Below are 21,222 nucleotides of genomic sequence, written 5' to 3'. Positions count from 1 at the left end.
TGTCATTGTCCTTCATCCCTATTTGACAGGTGAAGAACCTGGACCACAGAGACATGACCCAAATCACCCTGATATGAGGTGGCTCAGCAGAGATTCCCACCCAGGCAGAGCCTGTGCTCTTAACCACTATGGTATGTGGTCCCTAAGTAGAACCTGAACAATGATGACCTTGATTATTCCATTGAACACAAAATCCAGGACTAGGTGATGCGAGGGTCTGTCACAGCAGCAGAGACCTCAGGATTCTTGGTTTTCTCCGAGATTCTCTTATCTTCATGATCACACAATGGCTGCCATGGCCATGGCATGACCACCCCGAGAGAAGGAGGAAGGAGGAAATTCTCCCACACTTCTGAAGCTCTCCACAGACTTTCCTGATCATCTCATTGGCCTGTACTGGGTCACATGACAACTGCTAGCCCAATCACTGACTAGAGGGGCCTGATACCTGTTTTTGGCTCAGCTCCAGATCTTGATTTGGAGGTTGGACCTATCTTCTCTGAGCACATGGCTCCCTCATATGTGAAGGAAACCAGGGTTCTTTCACAGGGATATTTGGGGTTTGCCCCTTGGCCAACCCATCAGTATTTCTCCGCCAGTGGTCAGCCCGCAGAACCCCTGAAATAAAGTCATACAGACAGCCCATTCTGCACAAGGATCCAGATGCCCCAAGGGCTCCCTTCTCAGGTTTGCCTAATGTAGGAACACCTGCCTTGTCTTTCCCAGGCCACGTAGGCCACACTGGGGTCCTCGGGGAGGTCCCAGGGCAAGCGGATAGCCCCCCACCTTCTCCCCCCACTTGGCACCCTCTTCCCCACACACGCAGATGACGGAGTGACCAGAAGGGCCTGGTGATGGCGTAGCTGCGCCTCCACCGCTGGGGTCCCATATCTGCGTGCAAGGGAGAGAAACGTCTGTGTTGAATGTAAACATTTTATGTGCAAAGTGTTGCTGTCTTACTTGAGAGGTCTATCCGAGCCAAGTTCAATCCCACCGAGCCTGCCTCCATGCCCCCTCGAGGATGAGGAACCCGATGTGAGGGACATTTGCCTGCAGAAATTATTGTTTACTCAAAGATTTGAGAGGGAAAAAAAACCAATCGTCTCTTTTTTATCTTTCCCAGATCTAATTCATTTCCCCTCTTCTTTATTATATTAAGACAAGTGCATAGATTATGGTGAAGGAGAGAGAACCTCCAGTGAATTTTTAAGAGATTGTTTTCTGCTTGTCTTCCTTTGGGTTGTGAGCCCCCATTTCCTGCCATCGGGAGGATTGCGGATAGAGGGATCCTGAACACGGTCTCAGGAGGCAGAGAGGCCTATGCTCAACTCTTGCGGCTACTAACTAGCCATGTGGCCAGCCCCTTCACCTCTCCAGCAGCCAGTTTCTTCATCTACAAAACTGGAGATAATAATATATGCAGGGCAGCTGGAGGTACGGCTGGATTCTAAAGGCCCTGTCCCAAAGCTGGCACCCAGTAGGTGCTCTGTTGTCTCTTCCCAGAAACCAACCTTGCCATTCCGGACACGGCCGACGCTCCACCTAAATCACACTGAGGCAGTTCGACAAACAAGGATGATTTAATACATTTCAGCACATTTCTGTTCAACAATATCATATGAAAATAGAACTCTTTATTACAACAGCAAGGCATAATAATCACGGCTACTCCCGAAACACGGTGTTTATCAAAAAACAAAAACAAACGGGTGGGACGTCCCCAGCTCACTGCGAGCAGGGCTGGCTGGTGGCAGGAGAAGACCCTGGGCTCAGACACACACCCTCTGCCCCCTTCACCTGTGACTGTCAAGGAGAAAGCCTCGGGTGATGCTGGCCTGGCTGTAACACCCCTGGACCGCCTCCTTGTCTCATTTTGTAACAGAGAAGAGACAGACCTCGGGCTCTGAGCCTTGGCGACACGGCACGGAGGCCCTCCCACCCCGGCAAATTTATATTTCACAGCCACTTTCTATTTTTGGCAGTGAGAGATACATGTTGTCCGTTACTGGCAGTGATGGAATAACGTTCCCTTTTAAGCAAATTTAAGTGTAAAAAATGAGTCTGTTTCAAGGAGAATATCTGGTAAACAGCAATACAAAATATAGCAAAAAAAAAATGACAATGGGAAGGAAACACTTCATTAGGTCAACCTAAGAGCATTTAAAAAAAAAAGTTTATTTATTTTGAAAGAGAGAGAGGGAAAGGGAGCGTGTGTGAGTTGGGGAGGGGCAGAGAGCGAGGGGGGACAGAGGATCCAAAGCTGGCTCTGCACTGATGCGGGGCTTGAACCCACGACGCGCGAGATCATGACCCGAGCCGAAGTCGGACACTTAACCGACCGAGCCACCCAGGTGCCCCAACCTAAGAGCATTTCTAGCATGTGTCCTGCAAGTTTGTGATTCTAAAGCAAAATATGAAGAAATACAACGATGTCCGGGGACCTTCCTAACTGACCTGTGGCAAAAGGAGCGAACACACTCACCTTTCCCCCTTTTCACGGTACCTTATGTTTACATTGATTTCTTTTTAAAGAAAAAAGGGGAAAAGAATAAAGATTAAAACAAAGGAGGATTTAAAGCGTCACCTCTCAAGCTCTACTCCAATATCTCTGGTGCCAGCTGGGGCTACCTGGCGGGAGACCCATCTCTTCCTAATGACTGTGTCTCCAAGGAGCTGCCACCTTTAAACGCAATTGGCCTTTTGGGGACATGGGTGAGAATCTAGTCCCGGGGACCACGCAGCCCTGATCCGTGGGGCGTCATCGGGGCTTTTCCCCAGCGCACCAGGGTGCAGCCCTGCACGAGAGATCTTCCTGCAGCTACTTCTGCCAGCCTTCTTCCTTCCCTTCCAAGCCAGGAGGAGGCAGCTACAGTTGCCATGGAAACCGGCACCGTCCTCCCACAGAAGGCTGCCAACCCTGATTTCCTGCAGAGTTAAGAAGCAGGTGGCAGCAGGGGTCACCCAGGCGTGAAGATGGGTTTCCCTGGGGATATCCTGCCTCCTGCCAATCACAGTGTCTGTCTGGGAATCCTGGGGGTGCCTGGAGGCTGAGGGCCAGGGAAGCCCCCAAGCCCCTGGAACGTTTGGAGGCCTCAGGTTCTCTCCTCCCTCTAGCCAGAGCTACGGGGACTGAGCTGTACGTACGTGTGTGTGTGTGTCTGTGTCTTGGGCGATGCTAAACAGGACTGCCCCTCCACCACCCGCCTGGAGCCCAAGGAACACAGAGCTACCCACCCAGCATTTGCTACTGGGACACGAATTCTGCCAAATCCTACCAAGTCACGGCACCTCCCTGAGTGCCCCTCCTCATCCATAAAGAAGGCATAACCGTCCTCTCTTCACAGAGATGCCGTAAGTAGGAATACCGCATCTACTGCACCTGTCACAGGCATTTAGCGGGTCCTCAGTAAACAGGACCTCATGTTAATAACAATACTTAACATCACAAGAAAGGTTTCCAGGCAGTTTTCTCTTTGATCTGTCCCCCCACCCCCCGACCACAAAGCTGACGCAAAAGCAAGTTTTCATCCTTGATCTGTTTGTACGAAGGGGGGTGCACCCAGGACCGGTGGACCATGGGTCTGAGGACCAATTAGTAGGTTGTTACCACCTCCTACAGTATCACTTCTAAGAGTTGGAAGAGGGTTCTCAAACTGGAGTGCCTTCAAGGGCCTGGGGGTACTGGGAATGGAAAAGCAGAAAAATCTCCACCAAGTGGAAACCCTAGCGAGCCAGAATGCACGTGCCCTGGATAAGGGAGGTGGCCGTATCTCAGCTCTGGCCAATAGCCGCCCTTGGGAATATGGGCCCAGTGTGGCCAGGCTGTCCACGTTTTCAAGAGAAGCTGGACATTTTAAACAGACTCTCCCAAAGAGGACACGGTAACAGCTAATGTATTTTTTCGAAGTCTGGCCACACAAAACAGGTCTGCCACTGGAGCGTGCAGCAGCTGGCGGTTCCAGGCTAGGGTGTAGCAAACCAACACCTCCTTTTCTGGCTCCACCAGCCCAGGGAGCCCTGGCTGGTTCCTTCCAACGGGGCCAGCCTGCTGGGGCTGTCTTTCTCATTCACTACTGAAGTCTGGACACTGGGAAAGCTCTCCCATCTGGAGCCCATACATCTAGGACAGAGCACAGAGCCCAGACTTTTGGAGGAGCGCATGTTCTGTGCCTTGAATATTCGCCTTTAGGAAAACCTTCCTGAATTTTCTCAAGCATTGGTGTGAATGGAGAGATAAGGCAAGTGTGGCAAATGGGGCCCGTGGGTAAGCAGACAATTAAGGGACTCCTTTGGCTTAGGCTAGTTTAATGGTAATTTGGGGACAGAGCCTGTATCAATGGACACATGGCTAGGCCCTGATTGGCCTTTTTATGGCCAGCATCTGCTTTGACAGGCTAAGGCCTGGACCACATCACTGTCGAGGACCTGGCCCCTTGGGGAGTGGGGGCATGGCAGACCAGTCAAGACTCCTCTGCTTCTGCCCCGTGGGTCCCAGCTTTTGTGGATATCATGAGGTGGGGGGCAGGGCAAGGTGAGTCGGGAGAGAAAGAGACTCCTTTTGAAACTCGACTAGAACAGCAAACCATTCACAGAGCTTCTGGTGTCCCTTTTCCATTCACCCCCTCTCAGCTTCCCTTCGTTCCCCTCCCCTGGACATAGCCTTCCAAGGAAGAATCAGGAAAGTGGTCATGCGGGCGCCGTTGAGTGTTCAAAGCTCCTGCACCCAGGGGAAATGCAGACACAGAAAGCCGAGTGACGGGGGGGGGGGGGGGGGGGGGGGGGGGGCGGGCAGGCTGGGTGGAGGCAAGTGCACGGCAGAGCTCACAGCCGGACGCGGTAACGGACAGGCACGTCGTGTTCCGGCTGCATCAGCCCAAAGCCGTACCTGCTGAGGTCAAACTCGGGGATCTCCGCGTCTGGGTTGATCAGCTCCAGGTCAAAGTGCACCAGCACAAGGAACACGAATCTGCAGAGAGATGGTGTCGCAGGTGGGAAGGACTGGAAGACTTGGGGGTCTCCTCTGGAATAAGGCAGGGGGGCAATGGCTTCCTCCTGAGTCTGACCCCAGCTCTCGCTTTGGGAAAAGTGGGAGGAGAGCAAAAGAGCACAGGTGCTTCCTGCCCAAAGTCCATGAGCTCGTTCACCCCGGCCAGCCCCTGGGGCTAGGAGGCCCGCCGGCCAGTTCTGCTGACAGGCGGTGACCAGAAATGACAAATGTCGATTCCACGCCAAGGACTGCTCGGCCGACACGAGACTGTCAGCGTGTTCTCTGCCTGATGGCTGCATGTGCCTTGTGTTGGGGTGATGGGGCGGGGAGATAGAAAGAGCTTGGCCCTGAGTCTCTGTGTGGAGCGGAGGGACCCCCAAACCCACAACCTGCTTTGTATGAGTAGGAACTACACCTCTGTTGTGACAGGCCAGAGACTTGGGGGTCATTTATTACAGCAGCAGAGCCTGACTCCTCCTGACTCAGGGACCCTTTCTGACTCTCCTGCCCGCCCCCTGTCCTCTCCCCACCCCTTGTCCCCACGCAGCTCCTGGAGCCCTCACTGTCTGCTCTGGTCAGGGCTGCTGCTAAACCAGAGGCTGCCTTTGTGAGCTTAGGGAAAGGTACCCTGCCCCCAAGGCCTCTTACTGCCGTCTCTGGGGAACCTCCTGACAAGCATACGAGCCGGGGGCAGGGTGTAATCGTGTGCCGGTAAGTGTGGAGGCAGCCCTACCTGATGTGAACTGGCCCCAGCCCACCTGCCTTAGCTCACTTCCTGTGTCAGTGGGGTCAGGACTGGATCTTCCACTGCTCAGTGTCCCTTCACCACCCCCACCGAGACCCAGGTGCCAGTGTGGGACTGAGGACGCTTTAACCTCGCTGAATGGAGAGGAGGGAAGGCGAGGACAGAGCCAAGTCCACACCCCAGGCAGCAGAGCTGGATGAACTCAACTCTGCCTCTTAAGTTTCCTCCCCACCCTGGGCCTCAGTTTCCCTGTCCGGTCAAAGAAGGCCCAAGAGGTGGGACGAGCCCCTCCCACCTCTGAAGCTGTAGGATGCTAGAGATCAAGTTTGTATCGGGCAGGGAGCTCTGTGCTGACACCTGGATTTGGATCCTGGCACCTCCCCTCACCAGGTCCATGATCACGGTGGCAAATGATCTGACCTCTAGTCAGTATCAGGCTGACCCCTGCCTAGCGGGGGTGCATGGCAGTGAAGGGAGATAAAAATACCAACAAATTAGCTAATTTGCTGAAACCCTAGGTGCAAGGCACCGTGCTAAGCATTTAGTATGCGTGATCTCTTTTTATCTGTCCAGAAACTTTCCGAGGTAACAACTACAGTCAGTTCCGCTACACTTTTGAACACGTGAGTCTATTCCAACCTGATGGATACACTGGGACACCAGGGGGGCCTCATGCAGATTCCGCATGCATTTGCTTATGGGTTTCGTGTGGGAGAGGCACAAGGAGAAAGCACATAACACGTGTGAGCCTGTACGACCATCTCTCCCCTGGGTTCTTACCTTGCATGTGTTACTTCACGAGGGTTTTTTTGACTATCGGATCCCCGGCCCCATTTTTCCCACAATCCCTGTTGATTTTATTGTGTGGCTTCACGTGGGTGTGAGTTTTACGAAAGCGCATGAAGCAGAACTTACCGCCGAGAAAACCAAGACCAAGAGGTTAATGCAACGTGCCCACCCACCTAGCATAACTCTTGCACGTTAGTAATAGTAATGTGAGCAATTGTAATAATAACTAACACTTATTAAATGCCTACGATGAGCCAGGCAGTGGGGTAAGTACTTTGGAAGACCCAATTCCTAGATTCTGACACCACTGGGGACACAGCAGGATTAGGAACCCCGCCTTGAACAGTTGAGGAAACAGGCACAGAAGGTCACCCAGCTTACGATTACACAGGGGCAGGACAGGACAGGGCAGATGTCATAACCCTGTCTGTGGTCCGGGGCCAAGGCTCTTGGGATCCAGGGAAGAGAATTTATAATGCACTCCGGCCCACAGGCGTTGAAATAACCAAGAGGGAACAATGACGTTCGGCCAGTTCCTGCTGAGAGGGTTCTGAACACGCACAGCAGCTGTGGATAGCAATGGTCAGCTGCACAGAACGTCCAGTGTTTGGTATTCTGGGAGTTTGGTATTTGGACACCAGGCTTGCAGGGAAGAGCTCATTGCCAGATCTGATGATTTCAAAAGAGATCAAAAATCTGGCTTTTTATGCGTGATCTTCTGATTCTTAAAAAATTAGCACACATTTTTAAAAACACAAATAAATAGATCTGTGGGCAGGAGAAGGCTCATGGGCTGGCTGTGTGGAGCCTCTGCCCATTCTCCTGGCTGAGAACCCTTGGTCTCCGGAGAGGAGGGCGTGTGCCAACCAGCTGGAGCAGGAGCCTCCCCCTCCAACCCCAGGCCTGCACCCCGTGCCACCACCCCCACACTCACTGTTTGATGCTGCTGATGGCATAAGCCTTCCCCAGGCACTGGTTGTGCCCAGCGCCCCAGGGCATGCTGTAGTGTTTCAGTCGCTTCCCGTCCTTGTAAAAGTCTTTCTTCTCTGACCCATCTGAGTTCAGGAATCGGTTATACTTAAACACCTGAAATAGAAATGAGGCCCATTTCTGGCTCCACCCCCCACAACACGCATGCCGGGAGAAAACTGTGCGAGGGTGTTCATCGAAGTCTTGTTTACAAGAGGGAAAAACGGAAAGCAACGTAAAGGCCAATCAACAGGGCAGTGGTTAAAAAATTACCGCAGCTTAGGGCACCTGCGTGGCTCAGTCGGTTGAGCATCCGACTTCGGCTCAGGTCATGATCTCTTGGTCTGTGAGTTCGAGCCCCACGTCGGGCTCTGTGCTGACAGCCCAGAGCCTGTTTCAGATTCTGTGTCTCCCTCTCTCTCTGACCCTCCCCCACTCATTCTCTGTCTCAAAAATAAATAAACATTAAAAAAAAATTTTTTTAATTACCTCAGCTTTTTAGAAGGGTAGGCTTGGTCTGTGTGTGCTCACACAGAAAGGGTTCTTTTTTAATTTTTTTTTTAACATGTATTTACTATTGAGAGACAGAGCATGAGCAGGAACGGGGTAGAGAGAGGGGGAGACACAGAATCCGAAGCAGGCTCCAGGCCCTGAGCTGCCAGCACAGAGCCCAATGCGGGGCTCGAACTCACAAGCTGCGAGATCATGACTTGAGCTGAAGTCAGACACTTAACCGACTGAGCCACCCAGGCGCCCCAGAAAGGGTTCTTTAGACTGGTTGAGTTAAAAAGGCAAGTTTCAGAATAGGATGTATTGTGTTAGCCTGTTCACACACCTATTTATTCATACGTGTGTCAGCGTGGTATGTGTGTCTGTAAAGGCATAAAAATAATTTAAAGGATACACTCCAAACCATTGTTAGGGAACTCTGTAGAAGTGGAGAGTAAAGGCAGTGAAGAAAAGCTTTTACTTTTAAACATATGTGTCTGCATATTTCTACTTTACAAGTATATATTACTTCGGCAGGGTAAATTTTAAAATTATTTTTAGAGGTGCCTGGCTGGCTCAGAAGGTAGAGCATGCAACTCTTGATCTCAGGGTCATGAGTTCGAGCCCCTCACTGGGCGTAGAGATTACTTAAAATCATTTCTTAAAAAGAGGATGTCAATTTCCTTTGGTTACATTGTAGGGTAAGGTGAAGACAGTGTCTGAGAACAGGGCTTGGCACAGAGGAGGAGCTGAATGAAAGATGGGCGGAAGGACAAGCAAAAGGACCAGGGGATGCAGAGATGGAAGTGGGTAGGTGGATGGATGGACGGAAGGAAGGGTATGTGGATGGATGTACAGCACAGGGCCTGGCTCATGGTAAGCACCCACATCTGTTAGAAATTATAAAAGTTTGACCCATCTATCTCCAAGTCCGAGGAGAGAGAAAAGTGTTGAGACGCTGACATAACATTCTGAAAAAAGGAAAATCGCTCAGCTATCACTTACAAAGCATTCCATGCGTGCCAGGCACTGTGAAACCCTTTCGTACACGCTCTCCTTTAATTTTCCTGACAACCCAATGAGGCAGGTGCTATCATGAGGTCCATTTCACAGGTGAGAGACACAGAGAGGTGAAGTAATCTGGGCATGGTCACACAGCAAACAAAGAGCAGAGTTGGGCTGCCACTGAGATCTGGCTAGTCCCGAAGCCACTGATTTTTTTTTTTTTTTCCCACAGTCCCTGGTATGCAACTTACCTCTGGGTCTGTGTAGATTTCCGGGTCTTTCTGGGGACTCAGGAAGGGAAAGAGGAGGAGGCGGTCTCCACGTCGCAGGCTGAATTCCCGCCCATCTGCCATGGGCATGGCCAGGTCCACCATGACCTCCCGGGTAATGAAGGGTGCAGCAGTGAGCCTGAGGCTCTCACTAAGCACGCTGTCTGCGTGGGCAGGTACCAGGAAGGGTCAGCAGCTGTCCTCACACACACGCAAATGCCACCCCCAGCCCTCACTTTACCGAGGAAGGTGGGCAGGCTCAGAGAGGGTGCATAACTTGCCCCCCATCACACAGAGGAGCCAAAAAAGGCCAACTGATGAGATATGATTACTATGGTCCTCAGATATTGGATGTGAGGGTTTGGGTCTGACTCTAGAAGCTGTGAAGGACTGTGGGAGCCAGGGAGATATCAGGGGAGACTGGGGAGAGCAGGGCCATCAATGTCGGTTGTTTCTGTTTGACCAGCTTACACTCCCCATCTGGAAACAGTTCCCTGATCTTCTTCTGGAGACCACTCCTCTCCCGCTGTCAGAGGTTGGGCTGGTGACTTCACTCCCAATTCCATGGGCTGTGTGTGATTGACCAATCAGAGCATTTCAACCCTCTGAACCTGTCACTGGTTCAAGATGGGCATGTGACTCGAAGACAGCCAATGAGACACAATCCTGGGACTTTGGGTAGGAACATCTCAGAGAAGCACCCCCTCGTAGGACTGACAGTACGTCAGCCCGGACTGGTGGCCATCCTGCTGACCTGAGACTGGAGCCAACCCAGCAGGGCAGGGCCCAGAGAGGGACAGACTGAGTCCTAATGATGTTGTTAAAGCACCTGGGTCCACCTGTGCCTGAAGTTAGCTGTCCTCTGGACTTCTGAGTTAATGCCCTCAAAGAAAGTCCTTTGTCTGCTTCAGCCAGTTTAAGTTAGGTTTTTTTGCCATTTGCAGCCAAAAATCTACAGAGACCATGAGTCCTGGGCAGCTGAGTGAGGGGCACAGAGATACCAGGTCTAAGAAGATAGGAGGTCTTGGGAGACCCTAGGTCAGAGGACACTGATGGACTCTGGATGATGGGAGTCCATGTTGGGAAGGGCTTAGGGGGCCCACGATGACCCAGTCTTTGGGGCTAATCTGGAGGGTCTGTCTCACCAAGCACAGGCATGCTGTCCAAAAGCTTCTGGGGGAGGGTGGTCATTTGCGAAACAGTCTGTTCTGTTCTGGAGAGGAGCTGCTCAAGCTCTCCACGGACAGCAGCCAGGGCCTCAGGATTCTTGAGGAGGAAGAGCAGAAGCCAGAAGGCAGCAGGACCCATGTTGCCCTGCAATGAGAAGGAGCCCCTGTTATACCATCAACAGGGCAAACCTGGGGTGAGAGCTGACTGGTCCGTGCCACAGCCACAGCCCTGGCCAAGGCACAGGGGTCAGTAGGCCTGGGTTCCCATGCCTGCCAAACATCTAGGCATGACTCATGTTTATCTTCAGCTCAGGACATGGCCCAAATATGCTCTGGGGCTTTGGTGTAGCCCAATGCCTACTCTCAGGGCTATTCTTGGCATCCCTGACCTTGGGCAAAACCCTGAGCTGAGCTCACACAGGTGATCTTCATAGCTAATCAGCAAAGAAGTGTCAGTAGTAGGAACAAGGTGTATCAGTTAAGATTATTGTTAACATCTAGGACGACCAAATCCTTAGCTCCGGTTCTCCACCCTTCCCTGTATCCGTGCCCCTTGACACAGACTTTACTCTGCCTCCCATTTCAGAGGCACAGTGTATTTCCCCAGCCCCCTGAATCTGGGCTCCGCTGTGTGACTTGTTTTGACCAACAGAATCGATCAGAACTGACCGAGCAGCAGCTCTGAGCACGGGCCTTAAGAGACCTTGTCTGTTTCCACTTGCCCGATGGCTTGCTGGTCCCACGAGGAGGATGAGACACACGTGGGACAGAGCCGGCTGTCCAGCTAAGCCTTGTCCGGAGCAGCTGACTCCCAGCAGACCCACAGATGTGGGAGTTAAATAAATACTCATCAGTGTGTGCCACCAAATTTTTGTGGTTTGTTGTCACACAACCATATCAACTGATGTAATACCTGGGTATCTACTTTCAAATATTTGCACATTGTGTGTGTATGTTGCAAAGAAGCGATAATCAACGATGACCATGAAAGCTAGTAATTTCTTGAACAAAAATTACGTAAAAGTTCTCAATAGTTCAGTAATTAGGAAAATGGATAAGATCTCTTGCTCTAGGGGCACCCGGCTGGCTCAGTTGGAGGAGCATGTGACTCTTGATTTCGGGGTTGTGAGTGTGAGCCCCATGTTGGGTATAGAGATTACCTGGATAAATAAAAAACTACAAAAAATATTTTTAAATTTCTTGTTCCAAGACTTCAGCCTTAGCTGAACACTTTAATATTCAGGTATTTCCTGCAGCTAACATATGTGTGGGGTACCCCAAAATAAGCTCCAGGCATGGGTGGAATACCAACTAACCTTGATACGGGGGACGATTTTTGTCTACCATCCCATCTTGATGATAGTCATTAAACGCCGTATTTCCCCAGTAATTCTATTACAGACATAATTGCACACGGACAAAAGGACATTTGCACAAGGATATTGATCACAGTGCTGATGTAACGACAAAAGATTGGAAGCAAAGCCGGCCTATCAATAGATCAATGAGATAGATGATGATCCCTCCATAGAACGATGATACAGGAAGTCATTAAAAGGCAGCTGGCTCTGTGTGCACTGATGGGACAGTAGCCAAGATGCCCTGAAGCACAGGGGGACGCAGAACAGGGACTCACTGTGCTCCCATTTGTAGGTCTGAAGAGGGATCCCATGAAGAAGCACGGACCATCTCTACAAGGAGCCTCTGGGACCGAAGCGGGAGGGGCGGGGGGGAGTGGCAGGTACTGGTTCTCACTACATATGCGCTTTTACACTGTTTGAATTTTTTTAATGGATGCAGTACTTTTAAGCCAAAGAAAAGTGGGGTGATTTTTATACTGATCTGCAATGACATGGAGAAATGCTCGTGACATGATAGTAAGTAAAATTAAAACTTGGATTTTAAAAACTGCATGATCTTGGGGCACCTGATGGCTCAGCTGGTTAAGCATCCGACTCTTGATTTCAGTTCAGGTCATGATCTCATGGTTTGCGAGATCGAGCCCCGAATCGGGCTCTGCGCTGACAGGGCAGAGACTGCTTGGGGTTCTCTCTCTCCCTCTCTCCATCTCTGCCCCTTCCCTGCTTGCATGCACTCTCTCTCTCTCTCTCTCAAAAAAGAAAAAAAAAAAAACCTAAATAACAACAACAAAAAACTCCATGATCTTAATCACAGAAAAGAAATGTACAGAAAAAGGCAGAAAACAAATGGACCAAAGCATCAATGATGGTGAAACAGATTTTCTGGGTTTTTTTTTCTTTAGCTGCTGTGAATTCAGCACCAAGGAAGTGCCATTGTTCCCTCATTCAATTCTCCCTTCAAGCAGGTACCATTATCACCCATTTCACCGAAAAGGCCAACTAAGCACTCCCCAGTCCCAGCACACAGCAGGAGTTCAATGGTATTTGTGGAAGAAACCTCTATGTCCAAGGCAGCCTGGGAGGTGGGCTGGCAGAACCCTGGACTGGACCAGGCAGAGTTGGGTTTACAACCCAGCTCCCCACTTTCTGTGACTCTGGACAAGTCACTTCCCACTCTGGGTCTCAAAACCTCCGTCCTGGTTAAGTGGGGTAACATAAGCCATCTCCGCCTGCTGGGCACAGAGCGGGTGCTCAGAAGTGGTCTCCCCTCCCAGCACCCCTCCTCTCCTCCCCTACCCCGTTTGAGAACGAGGTGGGGCCTTGGACTCCGAGATTTCCTCTGGCACCTCAGGTCCTACAGAGACAAGCAAGGTCACTTGCTGTCCATCATTTAAACAGCCAGGGGGGTGTAGGTGATAAATAATTCAGCCTTGGGTGAACCCAGGGCCAAGGCCATTTTGTCTTGCCTGGACAGTCTGATGGGGGCCACCGCTCATTAATCACAAAGCATGAGGGGAGCATGAGGCTGCTCAGTGATCTCTGCCTTCCAGAAAAAACCGTGGCAAGTTAGGGAGGCGGCAAGGACTGCCTTCCACCCACTGCACAGACGTGTGAGTGTGCACGTGTATGTGATCACACCTCTACAAGAGATCTTGAACTCACTACCCTGGAAGCCGAGCTGTCTCCCATAGGGCCCCGCCTCCGTTTACCCAGGAGAATACGTCTCGACTCGTCTAGCCTCATTCCCCACCCCTGCAGCCAAAGTCCGTTCACCCAGGAGCGCCTGTCCTCTGCTCTACCTTTCCTGTGAATGGCAGCAGCTGACCTCCAGGGGGCGCTCAAAGTGCACCGGACACGGCACTGGGATCCTGTGCTCCACTTTGTGGCCACCTCACCACACAACCAGGCGGAGTGGGGGACACGTGCACCCTGCCTGCCCTGCTTCCACTCCCGTGCCTGTGGATAGCAGCACCCCATTTTCCTTCGAAGAAGTACCTCCTACCCCACTCTGGGCATCTGGGGCTGAGCCACACCCTCCAGACCTCAGGTGTGGCCTCGTTACCCGGGCTGGGCCACTCGGTGTTATACTCAGAGGGGACGTGTGACTCGGGCTGGGCCAATGAGCCTCAGACCTGGGATTTGTGGGAGAATCCATGGGAAGGAGAAGCCCTCCTCCACGGGGGGCTGCCCAGCTGCCAGGAGCTGCTGGCACCCTTCACGGCCACCCTCTGGGGCCGCCCGTCTGGGCCTGGAGCCACCAGAGAAGAAAGCAGAGCTGAGGGATGGGAGGTCACAGGTGATATCTCTTTTCATTTTTTGTGATTAAAAAAAAATCTGTTATTTTTAGGGTCGACACGGTCGCCCCTCCCCCCGCCTAATGCCTCAGAGCTGGGAGGGAAGCCTGGGCCGCCGTGGGCCTGCCAGGCAGGCCTTCGTGAACGCCTCGCTCTGCCCACCTCACCCCTTCAGAGCCAGCCCCTTCCCTGACCTGGGCGGCCCTCTAGCCCCCGGGGGCTGGAGCCTCCGGGCTCCACTCTGATCTGACGATAGCAGCCAAGCTACCATCTGGCCACATCTCAGAACTTTCTGCAGCTGGCCTCTGGGTGGCCCCCTCCCAGTTCCCCTCCCACAGCCCCCCGACCACTCCTCCTCGGTTTTCAGGCAGACTCCTCCTGAACCCCACAGCTGGAGCGGCCAGGGGCTGGGTCCCCTCTCCATCCCCCTGAGCCCCTGCGGTCTCCAGACCAGTGGCTGCCCAAACCACCACCACACCAACACCTCCCGAGGGCACATCTCCCTCCTGGGCCTCAGCCCTGAATTCCATATTCTTCTTCACTCCAGCTGTGTCCCCCACCCCCTACCCAGTTCTCTGTTTCAAACTCACACACCCAAAACCAACCCTCTGATTCTCTCCCCGCACGCTTGCCCCGTTCACCATCTTGTTCATCAGTTAACAGCATCTTTGTCCTTCCTGTTGCTCAGGCCAAAACCTGGAGGCATCGCTGTTGGTACCTTCTCTCAATGTCCCATCCAACAGCAAATCCTGTTGGCTCTACCCAGAAATGTGTCCAGAATGCACTCACTCCCTCTCTTGGCCTCGGCACCTGCCCTGGTCCAGCACCATCCTCTCTTGCCTGGACACTGCAGTGGCCTCATCTCTGGTCTCCCTGCCTCCACTTCCCCCCCTACAGCCGATTCTCAGTGATGTAGCCAGAATAATCCCTCTAAAGCAGATGGCAGGCTATGTTGCTCCTCTGTTCAGTGTCCTCAAAGAATTCCTTTCTCAGAGGAAAAGCCAAAGTCCTCCCCAAAGCCCACAGGGCCCTGTTACCTCTCTATCACATCACCCTGATCCCCACCTCAGGGCCTTTGCACTTGCTGTGCCCCTGCTTGGATGCCCTCATCCTATGTATCTATATGGCTCCCTCCCTCCCTTTATATTTCTGCTCAGATGTCACCTTCCTGGTGAGGGCTTCCTTGGCCACCCTATATAAAGTAGCCCTCCCCACCCCTCCCCCACTTTATCGGTTCTCTACAGAACTTGACTATATTTACCTTGGCTATATTTTATATGCTGACTTGTTTACCAAGTGTCTTCTCCCAGAATATCAGCTCCGTAAGGGCAGGGGTCTTTGGTCTGCTCACTGCTCTATCCCCGGCTTCTAGAATGGTGCCCAGCACACAGTGGCCATTCACTAAATAACTGTTGAACACGTCTAGTGAGCTCTAGTCACCTGCCCAGTACAATTACAGGTTTGCCATCATCGCTTTCTCCCATCCTCACCACAGCACCTTGAGGACGGTACTGACTGCCACCTTCACTTTACAGCTGAGTAAACTGAGGCACCAAGAACATCAGGGACTGGTTTGCCAGGGAGTGGCAAAGTCAGGATTCAAATCCAGGCAGGTGGGTCACAGGGTCTGTGCCCAACACCACGGGGCTTCTCAGCATCTTGGCCCTGCTCTTAAGACTCGAGCCCTCGGGGCGCCTGGGTGGCTCAGTCTGTTGAGCGTCCGACTTCGGCCAGGTCATGATCTCATGGCCCATGAGTTCGAGCCCCGCGTCGGCCTCTGTGCTGACAGCTCAGAGCCTGGATGGAGCCTGCTTCGGATTCTGTATCCCCCTCTCTCTCCACCCCACCCCTGCTTGTACTCTGTCTCTCCCTGTCTTTCAAAAATGAATAAACATTAAAAAAATTTAAAAAAAAGACTCAAGCTCTCGAAGCATCTTGTCACCTGCCTGAATTCTGCACACTGTCAACAATGCAGAGTCAGAGGATGTCCTGTCTCCAAGCCCTGCTCAGTTCTCCTGGCCCCACCAAAGGCTGTTCCCCAGACTCTCTGCCACTCAAGCCCCCAAGCCAGCATCTAGTTCTGCTGACAGAGGTCATTCTGCAAGGGATTCTGGGGGCGGTTGGGAGCTCCAAGTCTCTACCCATAAATATGTTATTAGGCACTAATGGGGCCCCAACTGCTGATTAAACCCAGCCCTTGCCCCTTGCCAGCCTTTGCCTGCAAGGACAGTTAATGGCTCTGAGAGAAAACTAAAAATAAGCTGCAAGTCGATGGGAAGGGAATTACCCAGAAATGTCAGTCTGTGCAGCTGTCACTGCTGAGGAGGGGCCAAGAGAAGGTGCAGGGCTCTGGGGTCCAGGAGAGGACAGGAACCAGGCCTCGAGAGGTAGCATCCTCCGCCCTGCTTTCTCTCACCCCAGTATCTGGTCCATTACCATACCCACTGGCGCTGGCTTCTGTTTCCAGAATTTCCTCTTCACCTCCACGGCCACCACCTGGTCCTACCGCCACTGTCTCATCGGTGTCCTTACTTTTGCCTTTGCTCCTGAGATCCTTTCCCTGCTTTGCTTAGAACATTCCCAGGGCTCTCACCTCAGCCACAGAAAAACCCCAAGTTTTTATTTACTGGGACCCACATGCCATCCATGATCTCTTCCCTCATTCCTACCCCTCCTCACTCTGCTTCAGCCACACTCAACTCCTTCCTATTGTCCAAACACTGGGTATGATGCAACCCCAGGGCCTTTGCACTTTCTGTTTCCCCTACTCGGAATGCTCTATTCCCACATCTCTCCCAAGCCCCCAACTTCAGCTCTTTCTTATCAGCCAAACCTCTCCTTCTCAGAGAGTCCTCCTCAACCACCTTGATGACAACAGACCCCTAGGATCTCTCTATTCCTGACTCCATTTTACATCCTGTATATATCCACATCTAAATTCACCCTGTACAGGGTGCCTGGGTGGCTCAGTTGGTTAAGCGTCTGATTCTTGATTTTGGCTCAGGCCATGATCTCACCAGTCTCCTTGTTGACAGCACAGAGCCTGCTTGGGATTCATTCACTCATTCTCTCTCTCTCCCCCACTCCCTCCCTCTCTGCCCCTGCCCCACTTGTGCAGGTGCACACACACTTTCTCTCTTTCTCAAAATAAATAAACTTAATAAAATAAAATAACATAAAATAAAATAAAATAAAATTAATTTAAATAATAAAATAAATAAAATAAAATAAAATCACCCTGTATGCACTTCCTTGACTGTCTGCACCAGCTAAAACATAAGCAACAGAAGCAGATCTTTGAGGTCTAGGTAAGCACTCAACGGAACTTTTAAATAATTCTTCAAAATGACTGTTCTGCATACTTCAAAAATGTCAAGGTCATGAAAAACAATGAAAGGCACAGAAACTGTTCCACATTAAAGAAAACTCAAAAGACAGAATGACTAAAGGCACCGTGTGATCCTGGATTGGATGTCGGACCAAGATGAGCCATAAAGGACATTGTTGGGACAAGTGGCAAGACTGAATCGGGACTATTAGATAATGATCCTGAATCTGGGTTAATTGTCCTGAATGTGATCCTCGTACTGTGTCATGTAAGGGAACCTTCTTGCTCTTAGGAATATACACTGAAGTAATTAGGGATAAAGAGTCATGATGTCTGCTACTTGTCTGCAAACGACTCAGTAAAATAACCCCAGTAGGGAGATGGGGAGGAGGAGGAGGGGAGGGGGAGAAGGCACATGTGATAAAATGTTAAAAATTGGGAACTCAAGGTGAACTGTGTATGTTTATTAAACTATTCACACAGCTTTTCTCTCTTTTTTTATTTTTTATTTATTAATTTTATTATTATTTTTTTAAATATTTTTAACGTTTATTTATTTTTGAGACAGAGAGACAGAGCATGAATGGGGGAGGATCAGAGAGAGAGGGAGACACAGAATCCGAAACAGGCTCCAGGCTCTGAGCTGTCAGCACAGAGCTGGACCTGGGGCTCGAACTCACAGACCGTGAGATCATGACCTGAGCCAAAGTCAGAGGCTAAATCGACAGAACCACCCAGGCGCCCTCTCTTTTTTTTTTTTTAACATTTATTTATTTCTGAGACAGAGACAGACAGAAGATGAGTGGGGGAGGGGCAGAGAGAGAGGGAGACACAGAATCCTAAGCAGGGTCCAGGCTCCAAACCATCAGCCCAGAGCCCGACGCAGGGCTCGAACCCACGGACCGCAAGATCATGACCCGAGCCAAAGTCAGTTGCTCAACCGACTGAGCCACCCAGGCACCCCAACACACAGCTTTTCTCTAAGTTTGACATTTTTCCAAATTACAATAAATTAACACTGAATGAATGATCCCATTCCCGATACCGTCTGATGGTTAAGAAAGTCCGGGAACTGGGGCAGACAGCTGGGTATGTTCACACACCCACACCCACGCTCATGTGGAGAAACACTCTCAGATGCGCACGCCCACGCATGCACACTCCTATGCACACTCACACGTGTGCCTGCGTGTGCCTGATGGCACACACAGAGACACATGCACTCACACGCACAACCACACCCGTGTGCACCATCCACCCACCTGTGTGGCCCAGAGCTGCAGCACCAGGGCCCGGGCCTGCATGTCCTCCGGCACCCCTATCTCCTCCAGGTACAGCAGGTAACTCCCCAGCCACTTGCTCCGGTGGGCCCGAGCAGCAAGTCTGGCTGGGGACAGCAGCTTCCACAGGTGACCTTTGACTCTGCACACGCGGTCCTTATCCCCTACAGGGACAGAGCACAGGGGGGCGGGGGTTACAGATCCACCCCGGGCCCAAGGCCACCCAGCCCCAATGTCCCGGGAGGCCAAGGCTCTTCTGGGTGTCACTCCTCGGGGTGGGGAAAGAGGGCCCAAGAAAGGCCTTCAAATGCCAACTTGTTATTATCTGTCTCACCCCAGTGGCCAGGAGTGAGGGGTCCTGTCTCGCTCACCTCTGTGAGCTCTGTCTCCAGCACCTGGCCCGCAAGAGGTGCTCTGTTAACACGCATTAAATGAACGGTGTTTCTTACACAGCAGGGGAAGGAACAGGAAACGTGGTCTCCCTTCCCAGGGTCCCATCCCAAAGCAACGCCAGCCATGTGCACAAGGAGACGACATGAGCCGACTCGCACAGCTCCGTTCAGGAGACGTGGGAAATGACCTCACTGCTATCGAGAGGGGAAAGATGGGTCTAGGGGTCTCAAACTCAACTACCTCCCGAGGGAAGGCAGGTAAAGTAAATGAAGGAGGAGGGCCAGGACGGGGCCATGGGGAACAGGAGGGTCGGGGTGACCACCAGCCTGGCAGAGGAACTTGGCCCAGCACGGCCAGGGAGCCTGAGCTTTCAGAAGAAAATGAAAGTCCAGATGTTCACAGGGAGTCTTCCCATGTGCTTTAAGGCCGGCATCTGGGCAAGAAATGTTCGTCACTGTGCAGGCCACAAAAGCCTCTCTGAAGGGCAGCTCTGGCCCACGGATTACCAGTTCACAGGCACCTTTAAGTAAACAACAGGGTGTTAGGCTCTGGGGCACCACAGGCGGTGGAAACCGAGGTACGGATCCAGATGGGCCCGGCCGGGCAGACTGTTGAGGGCACAAAGCCAGGTGCTTATTATTCATACACTGTGTTCACACTGCAAGACGATGCTGTATTTACAGATGTACGTGCAAATAAGAGATTTGGTTCTTCTGAAATCACCCCTTGGAAAAGTGGGTGTCGCTTTGGATGGTTACAAAATTCCCAAGGACTAGAGATGCTCTCACTGGCTTTTTGGGACCACGAGGCAGTGTTTCAGGAAGACCCATCCACCCAATGGTTCTAGACTGGGTTGCATATCACAGGGTATTCGAAAGGGTGGAAAATGTAGGGTAAACTTATATTAAAATATACATATATTTTAAGCATATTATATTTTCAAATAATATGCTCCATATGCTTTTCTTCAACCTCCGGACCTTTTCAGGTGATATACTTCTCAATTTAATATTTTTTAATGTTTATTTATTTTTGAGAGAGACAGAGCATGAGTGGGGGAGGGGGAGAGAGAGAGAGAAGAAGACACAGAATCTGAAGCAGGCTCCAGGCTCTGAGCTGTCAGCACGGAGCCCAACACAGGGCTTGAACCCACAACCTGTTAGATCATGACCTGACCGAAACCAAGAGTTAGACATTTAACCGAGAGAGCCACCCAGGTGCCCCTGTACCTCTCGATTTAAAGCAATGAGCCCAACTGTTCATCTGAAATACATTATCTTCCTATGTCTCTCAACTTTTGGGGCACTGGAGAATCGCCCAGGAGCTTTAACTCTCTGGATGCCCAGGTCCCACTGCAGACCAATCTTGTCAGAATCTTGGGGGCATGGGACCTGGGCATGTGGAGGTTTTCAACAAGTGAGTGGAGGGTAAAGGAAGTGCTAAAGGCCCTCGGTTGATGCTCATGCTGGATTTGTAAGAGTTAGCTGATGAAATAGCTAAAGAAGGGAGCAAAGAAATTTAACACAGATTTGGAAATGACTGGGATTCTTTGAGGTCTGACAGCACAATTACAAACCTTGAATATCACTGTCAACACAGCTTCTAAGGATGACTTTAAAAAGCAACACAGTATGAAAAGACGATGAGCAGAATGAGAGAAAATATTTGCAAATCATAGATCTGGTAAGGGTCTAGGATCCAAAATACATAAAGAACTCTTGCAATTCGACCACAACAAAAACCCACCCCACCTCACGACTCCTCAGTTTTCAAACCTGTAAACTGGGATAACAGAAGTACCCACACAAAGGGTTGTGCAGAAACTGAATGTGTTAACTTAGAAAACAGACAGTGATTCCATGGAGAATATATTCATGTATTGTTTCTCTACCTAGCAAATAATAATAATATGTGAAATAAAGAACACACAGTTGGCAGCCAGAGACCCTGGTAGAAATCCTAGCCCTGTCCCTTCCTAGAAAGATCATCTTTTGCAAAGATTTTGGATCTCTGAGCCTCGACCTCCCCATCTGTAAAGTGGGGGCAACCGAGCTCATGGGATCACTAGGAGGATATAAACACACAGAACACACTTGGTACTGGTAGCGGCCTAGCATGTCATGCTTGCTACATTCTTGCCATTA

General features: G+C 51.2%; 1 protein-coding gene across 2 annotated transcripts in view; it reads right to left on the bottom strand.

Moving 5' to 3' along the window:
- Window positions 1-1,564: 1,564 nt before the first annotated feature.
- PTGIS (prostaglandin I2 synthase) overlaps window positions 1,565-21,222 on the bottom strand; it is a 40,292-nt gene continuing 20,634 nt past the window's right edge. The window contains exons 6-11 of one of the 2 annotated variants that reach the window (XM_043553699.1): window positions 18,668-18,849; window positions 10,399-10,567; window positions 9,236-9,417; window positions 7,456-7,607; window positions 6,513-6,646; window positions 4,775-4,966 (exon numbers count right to left, since the gene is read on the bottom strand). In XM_043553699.1, the coding sequence (XP_043409634.1) occupies window positions 6,523-6,646; window positions 7,456-7,607; window positions 9,236-9,417; window positions 10,399-10,567; window positions 18,668-18,849 (809 nt within the window). In that variant the 3' untranslated portion in view covers window positions 4,775-4,966; window positions 6,513-6,522. Of the gene's footprint in view, window positions 4,967-6,512; window positions 6,647-7,455; window positions 7,608-9,235; window positions 9,418-10,398; window positions 10,568-18,667; window positions 18,850-21,222 lie in introns of both variants that reach the window. The other variant, XM_043553698.1, reaches the window with a different exon arrangement.

The sequence above is a fragment of the Prionailurus bengalensis genome, chromosome A3, assembly GCF_016509475.1.
Source record: "Prionailurus bengalensis isolate Pbe53 chromosome A3, Fcat_Pben_1.1_paternal_pri, whole genome shotgun sequence".
NCBI lineage: Eukaryota > Metazoa > Chordata > Mammalia > Carnivora > Felidae > Prionailurus > Prionailurus bengalensis.
Note: the sequence above shows the minus strand (reverse complement) of the source record. Positions and strands in the feature narration are given on the sequence as shown.